This window comes from Ciconia boyciana, chromosome 1 (assembly GCF_034638445.1).
Source record: "Ciconia boyciana chromosome 1, ASM3463844v1, whole genome shotgun sequence".
NCBI lineage: Eukaryota > Metazoa > Chordata > Aves > Ciconiiformes > Ciconiidae > Ciconia > Ciconia boyciana.
The window spans coordinates 87,553,785-87,578,297 of record NC_132934.1 but is presented as its reverse complement, the minus strand read 5'-3'; the positions used below and the strand labels follow the sequence as shown (position 1 = coordinate 87,578,297).

At 48.1% G+C, this 24,513-nt stretch overlaps 3 protein-coding genes and 1 non-coding gene across 22 annotated transcripts in view; 2 read left to right on the top strand and 2 right to left on the bottom strand.

The window, feature by feature from the left end:
• VAMP1 (vesicle associated membrane protein 1) overlaps positions 1-10,443 on the bottom strand; it is a 46,327-nt gene extending 35,884 nt beyond the window's left edge. For 7 of the 17 annotated variants that reach the window (XM_072880459.1, XM_072880502.1, XM_072880484.1 and 4 more), the window contains exons 1-5: positions 10,363-10,443; positions 9,499-9,628; positions 8,520-8,678; positions 8,229-8,280; positions 5,045-5,141 (exon numbers count right to left, since the gene is read on the bottom strand). In XM_072880459.1, the coding sequence (XP_072736560.1) occupies positions 5,047-5,141; positions 8,229-8,280; positions 8,520-8,678; positions 9,499-9,628; positions 10,363-10,364 (438 nt within the window). In that variant the 5' untranslated portion in view covers positions 10,365-10,443 and the 3' untranslated portion in view covers positions 5,045-5,046. The other 10 variants (XM_072880449.1, XM_072880494.1, XM_072880547.1 and 7 more) reach the window with 10 other exon arrangements.
• Positions 10,444-12,975: 2,532 nt separating this feature from the next.
• MRPL51 (mitochondrial ribosomal protein L51) lies at positions 12,976-13,789 on the bottom strand. Its single transcript, XM_072880357.1, has 2 exons — positions 13,425-13,789; positions 12,976-13,245 (listed from the first exon to the last, which is right to left on the bottom strand). The coding sequence occupies exons 1-2, from the start codon at positions 13,681-13,683 to the stop codon at positions 13,049-13,051; spliced, it is 456 nt and encodes a 151-aa protein (XP_072736458.1). The 5' UTR covers positions 13,684-13,789; the 3' UTR covers positions 12,976-13,048.
• Positions 13,222-24,513, top strand: part of NCAPD2 (non-SMC condensin I complex subunit D2) — a 26,594-nt gene continuing 15,302 nt past the window's right edge. The window contains exons 1-15 of one of the 3 annotated variants that reach the window (XM_072880333.1): positions 13,222-13,364; positions 14,218-14,293; positions 14,451-14,509; positions 14,968-15,149; positions 15,630-15,769; positions 16,111-16,238; positions 16,323-16,446; positions 16,528-16,675; positions 17,221-17,418; positions 17,941-18,075; positions 18,642-18,726; positions 19,331-19,505; positions 19,767-19,885; positions 20,864-21,073; positions 23,019-23,193. In XM_072880333.1, coding sequence (XP_072736434.1) covers positions 14,500-14,509; positions 14,968-15,149; positions 15,630-15,769; positions 16,111-16,238; positions 16,323-16,446; positions 16,528-16,675; positions 17,221-17,418; positions 17,941-18,075; positions 18,642-18,726; positions 19,331-19,505; positions 19,767-19,885; positions 20,864-21,073; positions 23,019-23,193 — 1,829 coding nt within the window. In that variant the 5' untranslated portion in view covers positions 13,222-13,364; positions 14,218-14,293; positions 14,451-14,499. Of the gene's footprint in view, positions 13,365-13,749; positions 14,112-14,217; positions 14,294-14,450; positions 14,510-14,967; positions 15,150-15,629; positions 15,770-16,110; positions 16,239-16,322; positions 16,447-16,527; positions 16,676-17,220; positions 17,419-17,940; positions 18,076-18,641; positions 18,727-19,330; positions 19,506-19,766; positions 19,886-20,863; positions 21,074-23,018; positions 23,194-24,513 lie in introns of those variants that run through there. The other 2 variants (XM_072880314.1, XM_072880325.1) reach the window with 2 other exon arrangements.
• On the top strand, positions 14,570-14,893 carry LOC140646759 (small nucleolar RNA U85). The gene has a single exon (XR_012040563.1). It is a non-coding gene; the product is annotated as a small nucleolar RNA U85 (small nucleolar RNA).

Here is a 24,513-nt window from a genome sequence, read left to right as displayed (position 1 = left end):
AAACAAAGTAGCTATGCACACCCTCAAAAACATCCTAAACAGTATCTCTGCTGCCATGAGATCCTGCAAAAGAGGATCAGAATAGCACAGGTCATGCAGCACCTGCTCTGCTCCACTCATCCCTTCTCTGGTTCACCCACAGAAGGTCTGCTGAGGATTGTGAAGCACAGAAGTACTGCAAGCTTTAATCTACGATCTTTTCAGGGAAAGCTTTAGCCTATTGGAATGGACCGCATAGGCAATCAAGGCCAGGACAAAGATGGTCCTCTTCGCAGGAACTAACTCAGGGATCTTTGCATAAGGGCACACATCTTATTTCTTGCAGTAAGCTTGCCATATTTTTTACAAATACTCAGACTTCTGCTGTAATGGTGTTTACAAAGCAATTTATGTGGTATCAAGAGAGCAAGGGTGATGTCCTTAACAAACAGGATTATCCACTTGATTAGACACAAACACAGATACCAGAATTTACGCATATAGTTTAGGCAAAGACCTGTGGTACCATGTACCCAATCACATTGCAAACAGCCTCTTTTCAATTTAAAAACTAGTTAATCATAACAAAAGAAAAACTTCAGATATTTTTAAAATTACGGTAGATGCACTGCCCTTGGGAAGCTGGAGGATTTTACTGCAGTATATAAACTGTTGCCTAATTCTTCCCTTTGAAATGTTAAATACATGCTTGTTGTACTGCTCTTGCCTTGATTACCTAAATGCACTTTTCACTTCACAGCAGTGATTTTCTTTCTCCTCACAGACATGAACACTATATTCTTTTATTACACAAATATTCATGGTTTTTCAGACTTTACCCCAGTGCTCAGCTGAGGCCGCTTGTTTGAAAGAGATGATGTCTCTCCACTGGGAATAGAAGTGAACAATTCAGGGGGTGTCCTTCAGCAAGGGGGGCAGCCCAGAAGGAGGGAGAGCCCTGCAACCACCAGGCACTTAGAGGTGTGGGAACATGCATTCCCCCTGAGATCCCCCCCACTGGAAAAAATCAGGACTTCTACAAACATGAAAAAAAAATCCACTTTCTGTGTTTATAGGAGATTTTAAATGAAGTAAAAACCTGACACTGGACACAAAGCTGTTTACTTCACAAAACCACCTCCAAGTCAAGAAAGGAGAAAGAGCAGGTGCAACATCTAAAACAGTCTCTGTATATCATAAAAGTACAATGATTCATACATTGAGCATGATCTTTCTGTAATATCCAAAGAGTAAGACACGATTCTTCACATCATGCAGCACCTTGTGATAACCATAAAATTGATGTGACCCACTGCATCATGCATAGTTGAGTAGTTAAAGGAAGATTAATCAGAGGCATAACTACTTGAAACATTAAATTATCTTCAGCATCATAAAGAAATGCTGTAGAAGGTGGTGATGTATTCCCTAGGGGAAGTTTGCACCATATTATCTCTCTCTCTCCTTTAAGTGTTAAAATGCAAAAAAATGGGCTTTTGACTGATGAATTCAAAGTAATGGCTGAATTCTGGGTAGCTGTAAATCCAGAGTTAAAAGCCTGTACAAGCATGAAGCTGTTATACAAGTTCGTAAATATATTAGCCCTCCCTGTCCCAAGGATCAGCGCAAAAATTGCCATCTTGGGAAAAATCTGGTGATCCTCCCAGGAACATCCCTACACTTCTTGTAGGCTGACAAGACCACAAATTATCAGCTCAACAGATGTATAGTGAGTTCAGTCTGGTTGAAAACAAGAGGCAAGTCCATCAGTACTGGAGTGGGAGTGCAGAAAATGGAGTGTTTCGCTGAGAATGTGAAATACTACAGAAAAGAGCAGAAAGCATGCATTTAGAGGGATTCATCAGTCAGCAAAAGGCAGATTAAAGGTCTGAGCTGGGGTGAATTTGTACAAGAGGAGAAAGTTAAGTGGATGTAGATGCTCAGTAGTCACGTTAGAAGCATAGCGCAGTTATTTGGAGGACATGGGAAACATGCAAGGAGCCGCTATAGGTCATAGGACATTGAAGAAAAACAAGTGTCTTTTTGGACTGGGAGCATCTGTCATGCAGGGGAGGCAGAGAAGTAGGAATACAAGTGCTTGAAGGGGGAAGGGAAGTGCAGGAGAAAAAAAGATCATTTTGTGGATAAGTTGGAGTATTAGAGTGGTTTGTTTTGCAGGACTACGCAGCATGGAAGTGGGTAGTTCCACGTGCTTAAGAATGAGGATGAGAAAAAGGAAGGTTTATACAACAGGGAAATTACAGGAGAAGAGGGATGAGTGTTTAGGAGCTTAAGAACAATAGCAGAGGATTTGTGGAAATGTTTGGTGCTGCTGAAATACAAGAAAAGAGGTGAGCTCTTTTGGGACATGGAACAACCCACAGAAACAGGGTATAAAAGGCTCTGGTGTCTGTGGGACCATGGTGGTGGCAGACATTTGCAAGCTGAGGGCTAAAAGCATTTGGAGGTCATGTGCTAGCAGAGAAAAGGGATACAGACATTCTGGGAAATGTAGGGACACTGACGTTTCTGAGGGTTCCAACTGTGAGATCAGATGAATTTGGAGGATCTGAGAACCCCTGAGAAAGGTTAGAGTGTAGTTGGACTGGAGAAATGGAAAGAAGTACTGGAAGAAAGGGAAGAATGGGCCAGTCCCTCCAGGAAGGATGAAAACTAAGCACAGCATGGTTGAGAAAGCAGGGAACATGACAGAGCCACAGGCAGGCATACCCTGCTATCTGCTGAAAACTTGTTCCTTAAAAGTGTGACAGTCACAATTTGGCAGATACCAGAACTATTTTTTTCCCATAAGAATTAAGGTAATAGAGAACATGCATAGAAGTACAACATAAGTATAAGTGTCTAGAGAAGCTAGAAAATGAGAAAAATACCACTTTAGAAAATAAGCAATACATTTAGAACTAAACTCTGCTTGCTGGAGTACTTAAAGAAGCTGGACAGATAGGTGCAAGGTTTGTCTGCACAGGTTGAGGTCAAACCTAGAAAGAATTTGAGGAAAGGGTTACCAGGCTCTTGGGACATAAAATCTAAGGGGTGGAGATGTACTGCATCAAGAAATGAAAAGGGCAGCAGTGCTGTTGGTGAAAGGACAGAGTGGAACCACAGAAATCAGGAATACACCAGAGGAATGGCTGTGTTCAGTCTTGCAATTCTTTATACCTACCAATGTGCAGTGTTTAAAGGGGTCTTGTGAGCAGGAGGAAAGTGCCTTCACCTTCCAAGTACATGCTTAACGGCAATGAACTGAAAAAAAGCTTAGTATCTGGAGATTATGGCAAATTTATAAAAATAGTACAAAGGCTTTTGGAAGAGAAGCCTGTCAGGAGAGAACATGAAAAGGAAGAGTCATTTTGGCCTCTGCAAGAATCATTTAGTGGGTCTATGCACTGAATGAAAGGATGTTATGGGGCTGTTCATACTGGAAACTGGGGAGCAAATAAGGGTATTCTGAATAACTATCTCTGGCAAAAAAATAGGTCAAATATTATCAGAAGTATGGAGACTGAAGTGCAACTTTATTTTGGCCTGTAAACAGGGGAAGTTTTGTGAAGGGACCCAGTTACTTCCTCCAAGAGGAAGCATTGTAGGTAACCTGGAAGAAACACTGGGCTGAACTCATGTATCCAGACACAGCTGAGTTGCCTAGTTTGTAAAACCTATATCCTTATCTGTTACATCTCTGAGTAATTATTTGCTTAGAGATCAGAACAAAGATAAAACCTCTGTACTTCCCCATTATTGCCTCTCCAAGTTCAGGCTTCCAACCCCAGTGGATACATCAGAGCAGGGACCTCTGTCACTTCACAGGGAAACTAAGTCTATTAAACAAGTGTTGATGCTGCATGCCTACTCTGAAGAAAAAGTCTTTTGTCTTCCCCACCATCATTCAGTTACTCTCCAGCTGAGACAAGAAAACAACCCCCCCCCCCCACTGATGAAAAGCATGCAGCCTACTTCAATCAGTGCATAGAAACCTCAGGAAAGGCCAGATACCTAGGGCATCTAGAAACAGAAAAGTTTAAGACACATCCATTTAAGAGCAGTATAGTTGAGGCTTTCCCCCCACCAAATCTGAAGGTGTCAGGATGAAGCAGTTGATATGGGAGCTGCATGTTTAAAGGCAGAGCTTGAATTTCTAATTAGACTTATGAAGAACTACTCTGCCAAAGCCTTGGCCTTGCTTTTAGTGCACATTTAAAACCATGTTTTGTCCAGGATAACAGATTCTGTGGGAGCAGCAGAGGTGCTGATGCTTTAAAGGATGGCATCTCAGAAGGTGAACTCCCAGCAGAGCATGGTATTTTAAACACCTACCTGAGGATTTATGGTTAGACATGCAACTCTTTTTGCAAACTTGCACAACATGACTCATGAGTTGGACACAACCCTAGGGCAACTTTCAGCAGCACATTCAGCCCCAGCTCTGTGCTCCAGAGCAGCTGGCCAGCTTTGGAGAGTGAGCACTCAAGTCCCTAGGTTTGGCTAGGGACTTAGACACTGTGTAGTCAGTGGTCTGGAAATACATCTGTTCTAAGAAAAAGTTTTTCCTACCCCCCTACATGAACAAGGCTGAGAACTAACATGAAGGCAACACACAACTTGCCAGGAACTGTAGCATGACTAGTTCATTCAGGTTGTACAGGCCTGATCTGTGCTGAAGTTTAGACTGTACATGCTGCTTTAATCCACCAGCCAGTCCAGACACCCTCCTTCCCCAGGAAGGCTTTCATCTTTGAAAGAATTAGCCCAGCTGCACTGCTCCAAATTCTCCATTGACCATACATTTTTCTGGCATGATTTTGGTGATGTTAAAGACTGGAAAAAGATTGGTCATAAGGGAACCACAAGCCACAGGGAGTACTGTTTTACAACCTAAAGTTTGTAACAGCAGGGCAGATACAAGGGCACAAGCACCTCAATTTAAAATAATTTTTTGACGCACTGGACAAAGTCTGCGGACTTTGGCCGCACTGGACAAAGTTCCATCATTTCTTTTTTTAATGAATCTCAAGTGTACAGTGAAGCAGAACAAGGGGGAACTTACCTTTATTCCAGCCATGCTCCAAGATGTGTGAACAGCATCCTACTCTTGGAGGTCATTTGGATCATGAACACGTCCCAACACAATGGAGAACTGTTTTCTGCATTTAAGGACCTGAGGATCGGTTATTGAAACCCAAAGGCAGCACAGCCCGAGGAACCAGAGCTACCGGAAACACACCCTCCCATTCAGGGGACTACCTCCCCATGCATTACACAGTGGCTGGACATTTGGTGGATAAAAGTAGAGTTGGATTGGGCAGCCTCTTCCCCCAGAGCTGCTGGTCCATACATCTTGTTATAGACTTACCACAGAGTCAGTCCAGCACAACTGGAACTACCATCATTGCAATGGAAGACCACCCACTGCTTTGAGGGCCAGAACTTCAAATGTGTGTATACCATGGAAGTGACAAAAAAATGTTCCAGGAAGAGTTTGGTATCCCAACCCCTCCCCAACCACTGACAGACCAGACAGACTCAGTAAGGTGGTGAATTGTGTTTCTTAGAGACCATTTAAAGTACATGAGCTGATTACTGTAACATGCCAGAGAAGATTACAGTTGTGTTTATAGAGGAAGGAAATAAACTGCACATGCGTGAGTGGCTGTAATGCTGCGGACAGCAGAGTCCCTTGCTTTTACTCAGAGGGCCTTGGTGATTTTTTTTGCCCATGCATAGAGACACAAAGGAAGGGAAAGGGAGCAGAAGAGGCAACATACAACATCTAAGAGAAAGAAATGGAAGAGACAGCCTAGGGGGACCTCAGCCCCTAGAGGAACAGGAAGAATGGGACATCAAAGGCTTGTTTAGAAGAGTTCAAGAGAATTGCTGGTCTAGGGGGCCTCAAGCTTGTATGCCCACCCCCTAAAATGATAGCAGTAAGTAGTACAAGCAGGCCCTGGCTCCTCTTCAGTAGATGCACTTCTGACCGTCCATCACATCTCAGTTCCACAGGGAATTAGGAAGTGCTCAGGGGACGAGAGCTGCTTCACTCCAGATCTTCATCTCTGCCCTCACCCAAGGTGGAGAGGGATGGAATTGCAGGGAGATGAACTCAGTGCAAATGAAATGCTGGGGCATGAAGTGAGCATGCAAAACCCAGCCCCTTCCCAGACACCCTGTGAGGAGGAAAGGGGCTTCCCTGGCACACCCAATGAAACAAAACACATCTGCTCCTCTCATCTTTTGTACTTCACTCCCATCTGGGAACTCCAGTGATGTCCTCCCCTGCCTCCTGGCATCATCTTAAGCCTAGACAGATCCCAGTGTATTCTAGAACTGAGGTAGAGCTTCCTAAATTAAAGGAGTGCCCTCTTTCCAGTCTAGATTACAGGCTACAGCTCAGCTTGGGGGGGGGGGGGGAAGAAGATGCACAGTCCTCAGAAGACTCTGCAGAAACTGAGGAACAGGGCAGCTCGTTTAACCCCAGGTTTGACAACATTCAAGCAATTCAGGGCTCTTGTAATTTTTGAAGCAGGAGAACAAGGAGATTGCTTACAGAAAGCCACAGCATTCCATGCTGCAAGTTTACTTCCAGCAGAGACCATCTTGGATCTAAATTCAAGAGAACCCATAGCAAGTAGGAGGATTTCAGTTTGATAGGCAAGATCTCTAGAGATCTAAGCTGCCAAACTGGGACATCTGATGCCACTTTGCAATACCCATGCCCAGAGCCGCATTTCCCTTTGAATCCCTAGCTAACCATTCTGAGTACTTTCTAACTCCTGCTGAAAGTTAGAGCTTTGTGGTAGCAGAAACAGAACAGGCATTTGTAATCCAAAAGCTGCGTGGCTCATTCAGTCTCATCTGGAATACCTCCAGTCTCCTCCATCTGCTATGTAGTGGACTTCCTTTGACATTCAACCCAATAACACAAAAGCAAAACACCCATTCCCACTCCCACTCTGCCACTACCCCAAAGTCTTCCAGAAAGCTACAAGACAGTGGAAAGCCACAGGGTCCAGGCTTGTGTCTGCATAGATGAAAGGAATATTTGACACCCCCCACCAGACTCCTTACTGTTGTTCCTCTGTTCCTTCTGGCAGGAGATTTTACTCCTACACATGCCTTTTAGATAGTAGCAAAACTCCTTTCACTTAACTGTGTTTAGTCTATTGTACCTGACTGAGGTAATCATGTAGGCTCTCCTTTATAACAACTGAAATGGCCATGTTCAGACAGCAAGTCATCTGAAAATAAGGACAGGCAGAATAAATCATTTCTTTAAGTGCTTATCTCTCCATAGCTACAGAAATCTAGATGACTACATCTATCTCAGTCAGATGGGTCACAGTCACTGACCAACACAAACTAGCCTTTATTTCAGAAGCTCAATGAAAAGCTTAAGTCATGCTGCCACTTTTTTTAGGCAGAACACTACCTCTCACATGCTGAAGTCCTTCATCCCCAAAGGCACTGCGTTAAGGCATTCTTATTTTGCTGGAGTCCACACAGGCACTATGACAAGCTCACGCCCAAAAATAAACCACAAAAAAATCCCTGGAGAAGAGCAGGAGCAATAGCTACCTACTCCTCCTCTACCTCCCTTTCCTCTAAACTCAGATGACCCTCCCTAAAGCTGCAGCAGCTGTTGAAGAGTCTAACCATGTTCAGTAGAGCTCTTCAGAGTCCTATACAGAAGACAAATTAAAACCAATAAAGAAATCAATGAAGAAGCTAGGTGGAAAGGAAGGGAAAGAAAGATTCAGAGGCAAGAAGAGACAGGCAAGGTGAGAGGGGACAGTAGGTTGCAGACTGAAGGAGCTACATTCAAGTAAAAAAGTAGACTGGAGACAAAGCAATAGGGAAAAAAAAGGAAAGAACAAAAGGGCAAGTTACACCAAAGGTCCCCCAGAGACCTCCAAATCCCCCACCAGGGAAGGGACTTGCCAACCCACCCACTGCAGGGTAAATGCCCCTCATACTTACAGGTTTACCTGACCTGGCAGGCAGAATTTCCCATTTCTACAGTGATGGCCACCCCCAATTCCTTCCATTACTATGTAAAGCATACCATTTCCTCAATAAGTGTGGGAGTTCCAAGCACCACTACCTCCCTTCCCCAAGGACTGAAGTTAACACTTATGCAACCAAGACCCTCCAGATCTCAAACCAAAAAGGAAGAGTTTAAAGTACTCTAGAGTTGGTGCTTCTTCACCTTTGATCCTGGGCATTTCGGTACTTACTTACAATCACCACCACCACAATGGCACAAATCACTCCCATCATGATCATCATCTGGAGAGAGAGATTGTCAAAGAGTAATACTCAGAACAGATTGACAAGTTCACATCTTCCCTGACAGCCAGGGAACATAAGCCAGACCCTGAAGGTAGGGCATCCAAGGCCTCAAAGTCTTTCCACAGTGAAAGAATCCTAAGCATTTGAAATAGTTAAGCCCCAACTATCCTCTCAAAGCCCTGCAGGAGAAAACTAGCCCAACTGCCTTCTAATGAAGGAGACCATGGGAAACTCACCTTGCAGTTCTTCCACCAGTACTTCCTTTTGAGTTTTGCTGCGCTACTTTCAAATTGTGAGGCACCAGCCTGAAGTGCATCTGCCCGGTCATCTAGCTCTGACAGTTTCTGATCTCGTTCCAGCACCTTGTCTACATTTACACGCATGATATCAACCACCTGCAGAAGGAAGAATAGTAGCAGCAGTTGTATTGGTAAAGAGAGTCGAAAAAGTAAAAGCAGTAGCTTGGCCAATAACTAACACTAAGATACTAACAAGTGAAAGCCCTAAACAAAGAAAAAAGGTCAGGATATGAAACAGCATTCAAGTCATTGCCTACTTTGAAGTGGGGAAAATAATCCTAGACCCCCTGTTAAAGTATCAGCTCAAGTACACTTAAACCAGGTCCTCAGCCCCACATTCTCACCCGGTTTTAAAAGCTCTCAAATCCGGCAAGCCTAAGCCACCCCCCTCATGACAGCAGTCATATGCTCACTCCCCGATAACTGCAAAGGCAACTTAGGACATGTTGCTGCCCCAGTGAGGCATAAAGGCGTTACTGCATGTCAGCAGCCACACTACAGACACTGACCCTGGAGAGTCAGGCAAGGTTCCCCGAACATCACACATTGAGCCTGCACACAGACTGTTCCCTTGAAGCAACAGGGCTTAAGAGCTGTTCTGGACACTCTATAGCTTTATTTCCATAACAGATGCAGGATACAAGGTACCAAAAATCTAACAGGTCTGCTCCTTAGAAGTCACATCTGGAATTAAGCAGCTTTTAAACACAAAGCAATTTCATCTCTCCTCCAACCTCTTTACAGGTCTGTCATCATACTTTGAGTATTGATTATTAATGCATTTCTGGTATTGGCATGACAACAGCATCCACCCCCTCAGCAACAGACACTTGTCAAGAACATCGCTGCTGCAGAGCAGTAGGAGAAGAGTCCAGGCAGCCTACAGGAAGCCAGCACAGCTGGCAGAGCTACTGACCTCCTCCACTTGGGCCTGTGTCTGCTGCAGCCGACGGTTACTGCTCTGATTGGGGGGTGGCCCCGGGGGGCCCCCACCAGGGGCTCCCCCTTCGGGGGCCCCGGGAGCAGGCTGCTGAGCTGGGTCAGACCTAGGGAACCACACATACGGGCAAAGAGAAGACCCAGTCAGCCACTCGAGAGAGGACTCACCCCCCCAAAATCCACCTGAATCCCAGCACCCGCACCCTCCCTGCATCTCCCCAGACCGGGAGCAGTCGACCTCGCGGGAGAGCCCAGAGCAAGGACAGGCCCAGGAGGGCAGCGGGGAGGGCCAGCCCCGGGGCGGGGGGCTTGCGGCTGCAGCCGCGCCCGGCGCTGCAGCCTCCCAGGGGCCGGGGAAGGGGGTGACAGCCGCGTGGAGGTGACCGGCAGACAGCCCCGCAGCGTGCCGCAAGCGCCGGGAGAAGGGAGGGGAACGGGACCACGCCGACAGAAAGGCAGCACGGGGGCGCCCCGGGAGGGGGAGAAGGCAGCCCCCAGGCGGCTGGGCGCAGCGGTGGCCGCCGGCCAGGTTTGCGCCGGCTGGGAGGGGGGCGCGGTAGCTCATGGCTCCGTGCATCACCAGGATGCCCCACACACACACATCCACCTCCCTACCCCCCCTCCCCGCGGCAGGCCCTCGGCGGGCGCCAGGCAGGGGAGCAGGACCGCCTGGGGCGCGGTGCGGGCAGTCCTGCCTGCGGCTGCTGCAATGCGCCACTCGGCCCCGCCGGCGGCCAGGACGCGGGGTCCGCGCTGGCCCGTTCCCTCCCGCTCCACACCCCCGCCCCCCACGCCGCGCCCGCCGCAGCAGCAGCCCACCCACAGTCGGGCGGACACTCACATCGCCGAACCAGATCAGGACCCCCGAGCACGCCACAGCAAACAGCACCGCGCTAGCCAGCTGCGCACTGACACAGTCGCTAACAGCCACCTCCCCCACCCCCCCGCCCAATTTATAGGCGATGAGGCCCCGCCCCTAGAGCCAACAACCAATCAGAAGTGCATGCAGTCGGACTCGCCGGGAGCAGCAAATCAGCACCGCCTTTGGATTCCTCCGCAGCCAATCAGCGCTCCTCGGCCCTGCCGGAGCGAGGGCCCCTGTGCAGATGGAGATTTAGCCGAGCCCCACCCCCTCCCTCTCTCTGGACCTCTGAGGGGACAAGCCCCGCCCCTCTGTTGCTTGACCTTGGGGCTACCCAATGGGAGCAGAGCCCTCCCCTCCATTCGGCATGCGCGAGCCGCGCGGCGCCCCGCCCCTGCGGAGGGGCTGGTGAGTAGTGGGGCGGGGGGGTGCCCGGTGCGTCCCTCCACCCGCTGGGCTTGCGGCCGTCAGGGTTTCGCGCTGCGGCCCCTCTTCCGGTCCTGAAAGGGCTCGGGCGGCCGCAGGGCCCCTCCCGCGGCCTGGCGCTGGACCCACTGATCCCGCCGGCCCAGAGCGAGGCCCTGCCGCCGCCCTCCGTTTGGGTCACGCGGGGCCTGAACGTGGTTACCTGCCCCCTCCCGTTTCCCCTTCAAGCCCAGCCTGTGTTGGCGCCGTTACAGGCGGGGGCTGCGGAGCGCCTCCATAGGTCCTACCGCCGTAGTGTGTTGGTTGGCTCTGGTTAAGCCGCTGTCCCTGCAATTAAGGTACGGCGTTGCTGGCCTGCTTTTACCACACAGCACGACGTAAAAGGGAACCTGAACGAGTCCCCGAAGCGGCTGCGTTCGAGCCTCTGCTGCCCGCTGGGGGAAATCGGGCTCCAGCAGCATCCCCAAGAACAGCTACATGTTTGGCTTTTTCTCCTCTAAAGGTTTTGAGAAGCCTGCTGGATGGGAAGGGAGGACTCTTCAATCCGGGACAAAAAGGGAGGCAGGAGCATAGTGGAGCAAGAAGTCCCTCCGTACAGCATTCATTGTGGTGAGTAGGGCGGGAAGCGACTAGTTCACACCTACGCTGAACTTCAGTTTCCTTTCATAAGGTGATACAGGCCATTAATAGAAGTTTTTAGTGTCAGATCTGATAGATTAGTAGATACACAAGAGACATTCTAAATTACAGCCTGGGAGCCAAAAGACCATGGCTAGAAGGAAGGTGAAGGCTTAATACGAGGTTGTGACTGGAGCCAGACAATTTGCAGATAGGACTATTGAGGGTTAAGGAGCAACCTAGCACTTAGCCTCCGCAGGTTTAAAACTGAAGGCTTTTAAGCTGTGCCTTCAGACAAACTGTGAAGGGACAAGTCTTGGAAGAAGCTTCCGTAGCTTGGCGACCTTCCCACTGCAGTCTGAGGACTGTTCCAATAACCATTGCAACTACTGGCCCACAGAGCCCTTGCCAAATTGGTGTTTAGGGATTAAAAGCTGACAAAGGGTACAAGATACTTTTCTCTGACACTTTTCCAGTTTCTGACATGCTTCGAGTCAAGGATTTGCTACACCTGTGGTTTCTGTGTGTGTAACCCCCAGCTGCTCTCTTCCAGGTGCTTCTTTAGTCTCCACTTGAATCTGTGCTTGTTTCCTGAATCCACAACACCTTTTGGCAAGAGTCCCACAGGTCTGCCACCCTGCTCCTGAGAACACAGACTTCAGCTGCTTGAACAGAGGCTTTAGCTTCACCTTTCTAAGGCTTAGACCTAAAGAAAGTTCTTTTCGTTCCCTGCCACTTCCAACCAAGTGCTTTTAAAGACAGAGTAGCATTGCTCTGTAATAGGATACATAAAGTCAGATGAATTAACAACTAAGGGAGAAGAGATAAGCAGATGCCTGCTCATCACACAGATTTTTCTGAAGTATATAATGGCCTTTGTGATGCTAGACTAGAGGGGTGCCAGCTTTGATTCACCATAACTCCTCCTCTAAAGGAACCAATAACAGTTATGGAAAACTAGAAGCTAGAGTTTTTTAAAACAGTTAAGTGCCTAAATTACTTTTGCAAAGCCTGACTGAACTATAAACAAAAGGCCACTTGGTCAGTAAGTGTCATTAGTATGGGGTTAGGTCAGCATCAATGTGAAACAGAGACAAATCCTGTTCTAAAGACAGGTTTTGATGCATTTCAACTAAAATTTGGATCATTCACGCTTAATAGTAATCACAGATAAATGGAGGACAAGGGGGCAAGCAGCGAGCAGGAAGACTTATTGGCAGGCACTCTTATCACTAACTTGAAAATTTGGCTGTGAGGAAAAACCTAAGATGGCGTGTACTGAAATTGTCAAGTAGGACGTGAGAACCTGGGGCTCAGAGACCAAAAGGATGCTAGAAGCCTGGCCAAAATGTAGAGGACTCCCAGCCTGCATCCCTGAACTTGGCCCGAAACAGAGGTCTGTGAGAAGTATGTCAGAAATGATTGACAGGGCAGAACGGGCACAGAGGAGCTCAAGCCTGGAGCAGCTCAAGCCTGGAGCAGCAGCAGGACCTTGGGTCTGGGCCAGAAATGCACAGCAAAGGTTGCAGAAAACACTGGGAACCCAAATGTGTGAAAGCTGGCTTTATTCTGACTGCGATGCTATAAAACCACACTCCATGTGCCGAACCCATGGTCGCTCCTAGCGGTGCTTCCCGGTACGATTGAAGCGCCTGTACAAGTACCGGATCCTCTTGTTGAGTTTGTGGTAGTCCTCTACAAACATCCGATCTCCCACCACCTGCTTCTTGCGAATGCACCTCTGCAGCTCGTTCCCCCGCCAGCCTCGCAGCCACTTGGGCCCCACGATGAGGTTCTTCGGGTGGATCTGGAAGCCACCTGAGAACAGGAGGGCAGAGCAGACAGGATAAAGCCAGGCCCTGGAGGAGGCTGTTCCCAGGCCGGCCGGCCCCAATCCCCCCCGCCCTCTCACTGCTGGAGGAGCCGCTCGCCCGCAGGTGGGTCCACCCTCCCTCCCTGGGGCCACAGAGGGGAGTGTGTGTGTGGGGGGGTCTTACCCAGGATGCCGACGTTGTCGTAGACCCCGAACAAGGCCCGTTTTTCCGTCCACCGATCGACCTGCTTGGGCTTCGGGGGCTCCTTGATGCGGAAGGCCCGGGTGAGCCCTGCCAGGGGCGAGGAGAGGGGCACGGGGAGGCCAGGCCGCAGGGGCCCCCAGCGCGCCCCGCCGCCGCCGCTAATGCTCCGCTCGGCCCGGAGCAGGGGCGCGGCCCGGCCCAGCAGGGCTCTCCCTGCTGCCTGCACCAGCGCCGCCATTGGGGTGACCCCGCAGGCAGTCCCCCCGCCGCCGGGGAAGAAGGAGAGGCTCCACCGGGCCACCCGCCCTGTGGCTTCGGCCCTGCCCCTTCCGGTCGCTGTGGCCGTCGGGAAGCGGAAGGACGAGGGGGTGACGTCGCGCTAACGGTCGAGGAGGGACGGGGAGCTAGCGATTGGGTGAGCCGCTGGCGCGCGGCTGCGCTCTGACAGGCCGGGGAAGGAGGTGGGGCCAGCGCGGCCCGCGCGCGCTGTTTTGAGTGCCCGGGCCTGAGGCGGCGGCGCTCTGCGGGGCTCTGCTGGGGCCATGGCGCTGGCCTGGGAGTTCCACCTGCCCCTCGCCCCCGCCGACCTGCTGCGGGACGACGGCCCTGGGCGCTACGTAGTGCAGGTGGTGCTGCCCGTCCGCGAGCTGCCGCCCGCCCTCGTAGGTAAGGCACCCCCCACCCCTCCCGGCCTGGTCCGCTCCCACCGCCGGCTCACGGCCGTGACCGCCTGTGTCGCGTGTCCCCCGCCCCTCTCCGTGTTTCCCTGCAGCCTTCCGGACCGCCTTCCGGGTGCGGGGCGCGCTGGCAGTGCTGCAGCACTTCGACTCCCTCTACAGCTTGCTTCAGTGAGTACAGAGCGACGAGCGCCGGACCGGGGCTTCCGGGGACTCGAGGAGCGGAGCGGGTGGAGGAGGGTTGTGGAGAGGCTGGTGCGTCCGGGCGCTCACGCCTCTCCCTGGTGGTATTTATTCGCTGCTCTCACGCACTGTGCTTGCCCTGCAGCCACTTCCGAGCTGTGGGGACTGCCGTCAAGGAGGATGCCCTGGAACTGATGATGCACGGTGGGTATCAGCTGTTTCCAGCTGAAGCAGAAGTAATAAACAGGTTGTTCTCCTTTGGCAGCTCAGTGATGATATAAAGGCTAATGTGATTTGACCAGCTGGGTTGCACCCTCAGCCCATTCCAGTAATACGGGTCTGTAATCTTGGTGGACAATGCAGAGCTGTGTGTGTTCACTGTAAGGGCAGGCCGACAGAAAATCCCCTTCCCCCACATCCCTGGAAAATACATCTTTGGGATGCATCAGCTCTGAGCGAGTGTTTCTATGAGCTGACAGGGGGCTGTGGAGATAGGATAGGACAGCGTGTCCAAGGTTTGGGTTGCAGGGAGTAGCCCATGTTGCAGCTGGTGAGATGTGAGCACATGTCTTTGGTAATCTGATGACTGCTCTAAGTCTCTAAAAGAGAGGATGGCTGAGAGGCCTGGCAAGGAGTGCCCATGACTTTCTGCCTCTCTTCAGTGGTGTCTCATCATTCCAATGAACTTCCTGCCATCTTGGGTGATTCTGGGCTGAGCCTTGCAGACCGCGCTGCTCACCTCAACGCTCTCAAGATGAACTGCTATTTGCTGACTGGCCTGGTGGATGCCTTTGAAATGGAAACCTGCAAGAGTGGAGTGTTGGAGATGGATCCTGGTGGGAAGGTAGGTGAGGGGACTGGGAGGAAAACAAGATAATAAAAGTAGAAAACGTGTAAGTTTGCTGAACTCTGTGGTATCTATCAGATGTTACAGCTGGATTTATTTAAACATGATGCCAGCAAGAGCAGTGCATAATGTGGAGTACTGGGATTTCTGTGAAACTGTACATGGAAAACAGCCAAAGGGACAACATGTGTCTAAACATCAGTAGGGACTCAGATGCCCAGGCCTCTCTGTTTCACTCTTCAGTGTCTGGCTGGTACTTAGCATGCCAGTAATTTCTCAAGAGTTCCCTTCTGTGGTCAAAGATGACAGCAGTGGTCATTTGATGTGGGCATATAAGCTTCTCATACATCTCACTGTATGTCTCTTAATGCCGTAGAATTTAACTGTGATTTTCTTTTTTGAGGGAAGCAGAGTGGCAATGGTGTTTTTTCTGTTGTCAAGCTGCTGATGTATCGCATTGCGTAATCTCCTTTCTAGAACAAGAAGAACCGTACCAAGATCTCTGGATCCTTGTGGGAAGAGGAGAGGGAGCCGCTCTTACGGCTGCTCACGCAGCTGCTGCAGCTGGATCTCCGTCAGCTTTGGGGTGGTTTGGCGGTGGAAGAAGAGTTTGTCAGGTATGGGGTGGAGTGGATATAGAGGTGGGATGGGTGGCAGTGGTTTTCTGGAAGGGAGGGATAAATGTTAAATCTGCCAGTGAGGTGGTATTACAGCCCTCAGTGGGGTGCAGATCACTGGGAAACTGAGGAAACAGCCTTGAGGCAAAAGCGATGTGTTTAGCAACCTCTTCCTTTCCTTGTGTAGGCGTCTCAACTTCAGATGTTGTTTGCTCAGGTTTTTTAAGGATACTGGAGAATCTCTCTGGTTTGAGAGAAATGTTTGCCTAGTGCAGTGTGCTAGAATGATGTTGGTGCAAGTTGTGATAGTGAGGTTCACTGTCTCTCTTCTGTGGCTTTAGCTTAATGACAGGAAGCTGCTACCGTATCCTGGAGAATCCAAGTATCGGTCTTCAGAAGTACCGGGCCACACGGAAGGCTGTGACACATCTGCTTGCTGCAGCTCTGATTCACTATGATCACATATTCAGTGAGTTCTTGCTCTTCTGCCTTCTTCCTGAAGCCATTCCCAGTTACTTTCCCTGACCTCTTTCTTCCTCCTCGCGTGCAAAAGGTGCCACTCTGAAGATCACGCAGATGCTGCAGCACTTTGAACATGTAGCCCCCGTGTTTGCACAGGCTGTGAGCCTCTGGGCTACAGAATATGGCCTGAAAACCCTGGTGGGTGAATTGCTAAGGTGAGAAAAATACCCTGAGGCTTGTCCTTCTATCCCTAGCAACTTGAGGCACCCTATTCCTTGTTTCACCTTTCTGTGCAGGGAAATCGGACAGAAATGTCCACAGGATCTGGCCCATGATGCTTCTGGAATCAAGGGTTATGCTACCTTTATAACTGAACTGGCTGAACAGATTCCAGCTCTGGTGCTATCCAACATGAGCGTTCTCCTGCATCACTTGGATGGGGAGGTACATTTCCACAATATTACCTGTCTGGAGTAGTCAAGTGGTGGAGGTGTTGCTATCCAGTTTTTCTATCTGAAAACAGAACTTCTTCCACAGAGATCAAGTAGCCAAAACCTGCCCTTTGGCATAGGTTCTGCCCTTACCTAAAAGATGCAGAGGAAGCAGAAACCATGACACCTACTGTCTGGTTGTCACTCCCAGATACCAGAGAACAGGAGACTGCTTACTGGTCTGAGCTGTTGTCCCTTGTTCTTCAGTACTTAATGAGTTTGTCCTTGTGTTACCTTTTCTTAAACTGGAAAAGCCGTAAGTGTTTCTCATATCAGTTCTTGGCTTCTGTGGACCTAGCTGGATAGCAGCGTTGGATTATTCTGTCTTGCACGCATAGTCGTGTTCACCCAAAGTTAATACAAAGTCCATAATGGAGAAATTAACTTAAGGCTGGAGCCTGGGACTTGGATGGGCCAAACTCTGGGCCATCCTTCCCCTTGGCATATCAAGTCATGTTTTTTTGTCTGTTCCTGGTTCAACAATGCTTCTTTTTGCAGAGTTATATGATGCGAAATGCCATTCTGGCAGCTATGGCAGAAGTGCTGGTGCAGGTGCTGAATGGTGACCAGCTGGAGGAAGCTGCCCGTGGTACTCGGGACCAGTTCCTGAATATGCTGCAGGCCCACGTCTGTGACATCAATAGCTTTGTGCGCAGCCGCACGCTGCAGTTTTTTACTCGAATCATTCAGTGCAAGGTACGTCTGTGCTGGGGAAAAGGCATTGCCTCAGTCATCCCTTCCCTTGTGTTTTCTAAAGGATTTTACATCACGCTGCTCTTTGTTTGCAGAGACTGAAGTTTAACAGAGAAGGGTATTGTCCCTGTGTACTGTGGTGCCTGCAATTCCTTTTTCCCAAGAGACAAGATCCTAGGGGCGAGGGAACTGGGGAACAGAAATTAAATGCTGCTCTTTATTAGTGGGACAGATTAGAAGGAACAGTGCAGTACGCAAGCTCTCTTTGGACGTTGGTATGGGAAAACATCACCCTCACTAGATATGCTAAGACTCGACTCAACAGGACCCTGGATAACCTAATCTAAGTCCTTATTTTCAACAGAGGTTGGACCAGATGATGTCCAGAGGTCCCCTCAGACCTAGACTTTTCTATAAATCTGTAATCTGTGCCTTTTAGTATGTTAATATGTCTGCAGTAAAATAACTCCTCAGGAGTCTCTAGGCCTTCTTGATAACTTTGTTTATGCTCTCATTGTGTGCTAGGCCCTGCCTTTGACTCGGTTTCAGTCTGTGGTATCGCTGGCTGTTGGGCGTCTCAAAGACAAATCTGTGGTAGTAGTTAAAAATGCAGTTCAGCTCCTGGCTGTGTTTTTGTCCAACAATCCCTTCTCCTGCAAGGTAATTCCAACTAGTACGATGGATATGCTAGATGTCTGTTCGCAGGCTGAATATCTGCAGTGTGCTGTAGCCAGGGCAGCAGCCTTTGGGCAGTCTTGTGGGAGGGACAATGTAGCCTTTCACCCTGCAGGAGGGAGCTTTCTGGCTTTCCCAGGTTCAGATCTTGCTTTCTCTGGCTCTTCCCTTGCTTGGTGTAATTCATAGGTATGCTGAAGGCTAGGACAGATGTGTTTGATTGTGGAAAAAGCTGCAGCAGTTTGATTTGAATCCACTGTGGGGTTTCTTTCCTCAGGATCAGAATTAGTGTTTTAGAATATTCTGCACAGAGCTGCAGCTCTTTGTGTTTAGCTGCACCTTCTCCTGAGTTTCTGAGCCTCATAATGGCAATTTACAGCAGTTCCCATTCTAGGATGACGGCCAGAGTCTATTATTCCAGTTTCCAAAAACAGGGTTATCTGAGGGGATTGACAACTTAAAGCAGGGAGTGGAAGAGAAAGGAGAACGCTAGCATTTCAGAAAAAGGAGGATAAGCAACATATTTCTTCTTCTCTTCCTGGCATCTTCAGTTAAGCTGTACTGACTTGGCTGAGCCACTGAAGAAAGAGGTGCAGAAGCTGCAAGAAATAAGGGACTGTGGCAGATCTACAGCAGGTAATTTCCCTTTTTCCCCTTCCCAGGGCGTACCAGGGCTTATTCTTCCTCATGTTAAATTTGCTCCCGAGTTGCAGTGGCTTTTGTCTCAGATCTTACTCGTTTGAGACAGTGAGGCCAGATAACTGGGATTAAACTCACAACAGTTTTTCCTACAGTGGTGTTATAAAAGGACCATATGAATGTCCATATCTAGATCAACAGTCCATTTAGTCAAGTAACCTCTTTTCAGGGTAAGAACTGAAAATACCTATGAACACCCTCCCAGGTTTCCATTTTCAACTATTCAAGGACTGCTTGAGCCATAATTTTGGTCAGATATTAATTTAAACTTCATTAGCTTTGGACCTGGTACTGCCTACTAAACAATAAATAGCAAATGATGGTTCTCTCCTACCTGTCATTTTTTTACCCTCAGTGGTTTATTTTTTTATGCCAAAGAGTTATTGTCTATTCTTACTGCAGTCTGGGTGGGATCAGCAATGGGAATAGTGCCCACCTGTGGAAAAAAAAAGTAGAATTCTTAAGTACCCAATGAGTTTCCCTTCCCATTTAGGGTCTCATTTGAGTCTCTGTATTCTTCATTCCCTCTTTTTTTTAATAGCTCTAGCAATCACCCTAGAGGAAGAGTGGGAAGCGATGCTGCCAGAAGTTAGGGCTGCCACACAGCAGCTCTTTCAACCACTGCAGGAAGGGGAAGAGGAGGTGCTGGAAGTTGAGGAAACAGTGGAGAGCACATCGGAGCAAATCACTGGGCTGCTGAGGAAGCTGAATTACAAGTAAGAAGGCTCTGTAGTTTGAGTATTTATCCCAAGGGATGTGTCAGTCTCTCATTCTCTGTTCAATAAAGGTTTGAGCTCCAGGGTAGAGGGATGATTTCCAGTAACATTACTCTGTAGAAGAGATTGACGTGGGCACCCAGCATGAGATGCTGGCAGGAGCTGCTTTTGCAGGTGTTCAGGGCAAAGTTGAATGGTTTCCCTTGTGTTCTGCCCTAACGGGTTGCTGATGTTCTTCTCTTGGGCAATGTCATTGTCCAGGAGTGCAGCCCGCCTTACGCAGAAGGCCCTGTGTCGCTTCCAGGGGAAGGAGCCCTTCAGTGGCCCCACAGAGGAAAACGAGGCAACAGTCCTGGCTGTTCTGAAGAGACTTTACACAGGTAACTACTTCAGATCACTCTGTCTCTTCCTTAAGTCCAAGCTGATGCCAGAACTAGACCAAAACCCTCTGGAATGCCCTGTCCCTCCTTCTGACCCGTGGGGCTTAGTCTGTGTGTACTTGACAGCTCCTAGAGCTGCACTATCTCTAGATAATTTGCTCCTCTAGTGGCCTGGCACTTTCGCTGGATCACATTAGTCCTGTTATTTCATTTCTGGTTGGAAGAGTTCTGTGTTCCCACTAGAAGTGCACTTCTGATGCTTTAACTCACATAATATCTGCTGAGGGGAGTGAAGCCAACATTCTCCACTTACACTCTTCTGTCCTGTCTGAATTTGTCAGGACTTCTGCTTCCTGAACAGGTAGTGGCATATAATGCTTACCCTTAGCAGTCTTGACCAAGTATCTGATTCAAGCAAAGTCTTGCTTATCTGGGGCTCAAGCCTCTGGGCCTATTTTTAATACTTCACGTGCTTTATCTTTGGTGTTTGTTTCAGAATAAGGTTTCCTAGCCAGTCCCCTTGAGCTCATTTCTATCAAAAGGCTACCATCTAAATAATTTAATCTTCTTAACTTTGTCAACTCTCCACACTTGCACAAACTTTGCTAGGGAGCAGTAGTGTTTGCCTTCTCCCTACTCTGCCCTGATTCCCTTTTAGGGCCTCATCCATCTTTGGGGAGCTGTCAAGTTCAGATTAACCTCTTCATTTTAATGGAGTTTACCCCAACGGGACCATGCCTTTCACGACCTCTGTATTAAGTTGGCATTTCTTTGGTGCCTTGCATTGTAGTACTGGAACTTGCTCTACCGCATGCTGAGATTTTGTCTTTGTAGCTAAGTCCAATGGCAGAATTTGGATTTTTGGCTCTTGGAAGGTGTCACTATGGGGTGGAGAGAGAAGGGTTAAAATACCCTGAACTGTGCCTATTTCTTTTGTACCTTCAGTACTGCTCACAAACAAGCGTTCATGCTGTGCAGGTTTATGCCCAGGTGAGAACAGTGAGGATCCTCAACATGGCAACAGTTGTCTTAAGACTGGAGAAGTTGTGCCAGAAAAGCAGCCTCAAACAGAGCTGGTCAAACAGGAGATGTTGGTGCAATACCTGCAAGATGCTTACAACTTCTCAGTGAAAATCACAGAAGCCCTAAGCCTGATCAGCAAGATGATGTATGAAAACTGTGTCTCAGGTATGTGAAATAGCCATGAGGCCCTTTCCTCCCCTGTTCAGAGTTTCCAGATCTTTCCCCTTGCTGAAGAGAAGTGGGAGTGGTGGAGCTCCAGGGGAAGGGGAAAAGGTTGGAGGAGCTGCTCTTCACTGAGCAGATGTTGCAGGTACTTGCAGGATATTGGAGAAGCAAGCACCATCTAAATGGGTGTCATGAAGAGGTTGCGTTAGGGTATGAATAGGCTTTTTAGGAATCCATTTTTTAAATATCAAGGTTGAAAATGTTTTTAAAAAACAGGTGACCAAAATTACTTACTTTATGGAGGCTCACGCCCTCCTGTGGGAGGGGATGTATGTTCATCATCTCAGCCAAGGTTCTCCCAAAGTAAGCATGGCCAATTAAGCAGGGTTCTGTTACCTGCTCAGTGCCCTGATGCAGCTTCAGGTGTTATGCTGGCCACAAGAGGGGAACTGAGCAGCTTGTCTCATCCACCTCACTTTTCCTTAAACTTTATTCTGTATCTAAAAGTGATCCTGATCACCAGGTTCTATGGCCGGGGCCTCTTCAGTGCTGTAGTGAAAGGTGGTGATGAGTAGGCCTTTGAGTTAATTCAGCTATTCATATTTAATATTAGAACTACTGTAACCAGTTAGACTCTTTTTTTTAAGTGCTTATCATGAATCAGCACCCCTAAGGGGGCTGGGGCACAGAGGGGCACAGCTCCCTCCTCTCCCATCCTCCCTGGCACATCCACTTGCCAACCACTTGCATAGTTCTGGGGTACAGATGAGTCTGGGCACTAGAGTGCCCTAGCTTCATGCAAACACTTCTGAGGCTTCATGTATTGAGAACTCATACGTTATCTGTAATAAGTGTGTGGGCTTCTCCAGCAAGGTTTGGATGTCATTAGCTGTTTGCATACACGAAAATGAACTCCTGAGTTCGGTGTCTTTACAGGTCATTTGAAGTTCAAGGCTGAGAGGGTGCCCCTGATACTTAAAGACCTGGGTTTTGATTTTTTTTATTTTTTTTTATGGTTGCACAGATTTTTACTAACTTTCCACCTCCCTGTTGTCCTATGCTGTAGCGTAAGGAAGGCAAGTTGGGTGTCTGGACAATGGAGACATTTTGAGACATTGTCTCTATTTGGAGACAGTATGCTGCTGGGTGAGGGGAGAGTGGCAAGGGATGTCTGTGCTCAGACTTAGGTTTTTTAATTAAAAACTTAAGATTCAATTTTATTTTTTCTGTTGCAAATGTGTATCTTCTGGTGTGACTGGGGACAGAGGAAGCATACCAGCTTGTCTAGGTACAAACATGTGTCTGATAAGGGGTCTTTATTCAGATTTATAAGTTGAGGCTTATACTGGTGTAAGCTCCCACTTAACCAGAGGTCAGACTCTATCAACTGTTCATTGTACTGTCCCTCTAATCATTACTGTGGCTCTCTTGTGAATGCTCTCCAACTTAATGGTTTTTTTTCCTTGTCTTACGAGCAGAAGGCTGGGCAGTGTATTGCAGGAGTAGTCAAGCTGGACTCAAATATGTTATTCCTTACCCCATTTATACATCAAATAGCATAGTTCTTCTGGTTACAGCATTGCACTGGTACTTAGGTTCAGCTGCTTTTATCTGCTGTGACCATGACATCTTTTTTTTTCCAAAGCTACTGTTTCCCAGAAGAGATTTTTGTTCTTTCTCAGACATGGTTTCTGTGCTTTTCTCCTAAATGTATCACATTATGTTTAGCTGTAATATTTTTAACCTGTGCCTGTTTCCTCCAGGACATCTACATCTTTGTACTAGTGACCCCATTCTGACTTGAGTCTTCTGCAGACTGTAGCAGCGATCTCAGATGCTTGTAGGGCTTGCTGTGAGAGCAGTATGCCTATGAATTTGTTTTAATGGCCTCTCTAATGGGGATTAGGAAAGAACTGCACTAACGCAGCTATTCTTCTCTCTGCAGTGGTGCAGGAAGCCATTGAATTCTTTGTGACAGTCTCACAGTTTGGTGTGCCCCAGGCACTGCTTGGAGTCCGCAGGATGCTCCCCCTCATATGGTCAAAAGAGCCTAGTATTAAGGAGGCTGTGCTGAACGCCTACAGGCAGCTCTATCTGAGCCCCAGCGGGAATTCGGAGAGGTATGGCTCTTCCTAATCAGAAAGTTTCTTCTTCTCCCCCCCCCCCCCTTCTGCTTTTGGGGAGCTGTTGGGAATGTGGTATAGACAGGAAGAGAAATCAAAGTTGCTATGCTTCATGTTGAGCTGAAACAGAAGGTTTGTGTGCACTAGTAAAGATGCTTTCTCTTTGAGCTGTTACCAACACTTGTGCAGTTCCAAGATGTTTTTATATATCTGAGTATCCCAACCTTCCTGTGGGACCTACTGCTGAGCTTCTGCTTTTGGTTTGTCATAGTGTTCAGGTGTAGGAAATTCATGCAGCAAAACTCCATGTGAGACCTTATGGAAGGAGAAACTGGGAATTATTTTAAATGAAACTTACCAGGCACTCACACTTAACGTTCTCATAAATTTCACTCTTGTACAAAGCACTGCACCAAGATACGTGTGCCCAAATGATCGGGCTAGGGTCTCTATGTGATAGGGAACAAGGGGTGTCAGCTATGAATGCTTGTCATGTCAGGTGGGTTCTGGATTGGTAACAATTAACTGATTTTTTTTGATGGCTATTTCAACCCCTTTGGGAGTCAACTGTTGTTACGGAGTCATCCCATGTCTAAGTGTTTTGCATACTTCACCCTCTGTGGGCAAAGTTGTTGTCCAATGTCTATTCCCTCATTTTAGGTTTCTTATGGCTGTAGTCACTCATCCTGTTGGGATAACAAGAGGAATGGTATATGCTGTGGTCTAAAGTTAGAGCTATTTTTCTGTTACCAGAGCTCTGTTTTTTTTGTTGACAAGTCATGCATGCTGTGGCCTTATCTGAGTGTAGGCATTCTGCTTCTGATGTAAACAACATGTTCCTCAGTGTTTACTGGTTTTCTTACTGTCAGTTGTGTCTTTGATTTTTCAGTATACACTGTTTCTTTATCCCTCACACTATAAAGGTTAGTTGTTGTTATTATTATCATTTGGGTGCTTTCACACACATTTCTATTTTTATTTCATTCAGACCGATCTTAAATCTTTTTGTAACAAATCTCTACACATGGCAGATGAGAGGATGTTAATGGGGTCTTTGTTGCTGATCTTTATTGAGGATTTGGGGGTGGGAGCTGGGTACCGCTTGCATGCTTGTTTATTCCACACTAGAGAGGAGCTGTGTCTGCTCTCTACTGTGACACTTGCTCTTTTTTCTTAGCCCTTGCCCACATGTAAATCCTGTTGGATACATGTTCACTAAGATAAGTGTGATCCCTGGTGAGATGCACCATACCTCACCCTCATTTGTACCATCAGGGCAATAAAAAGCACCCACTGCTGCTTATTTCTTCTTGATAG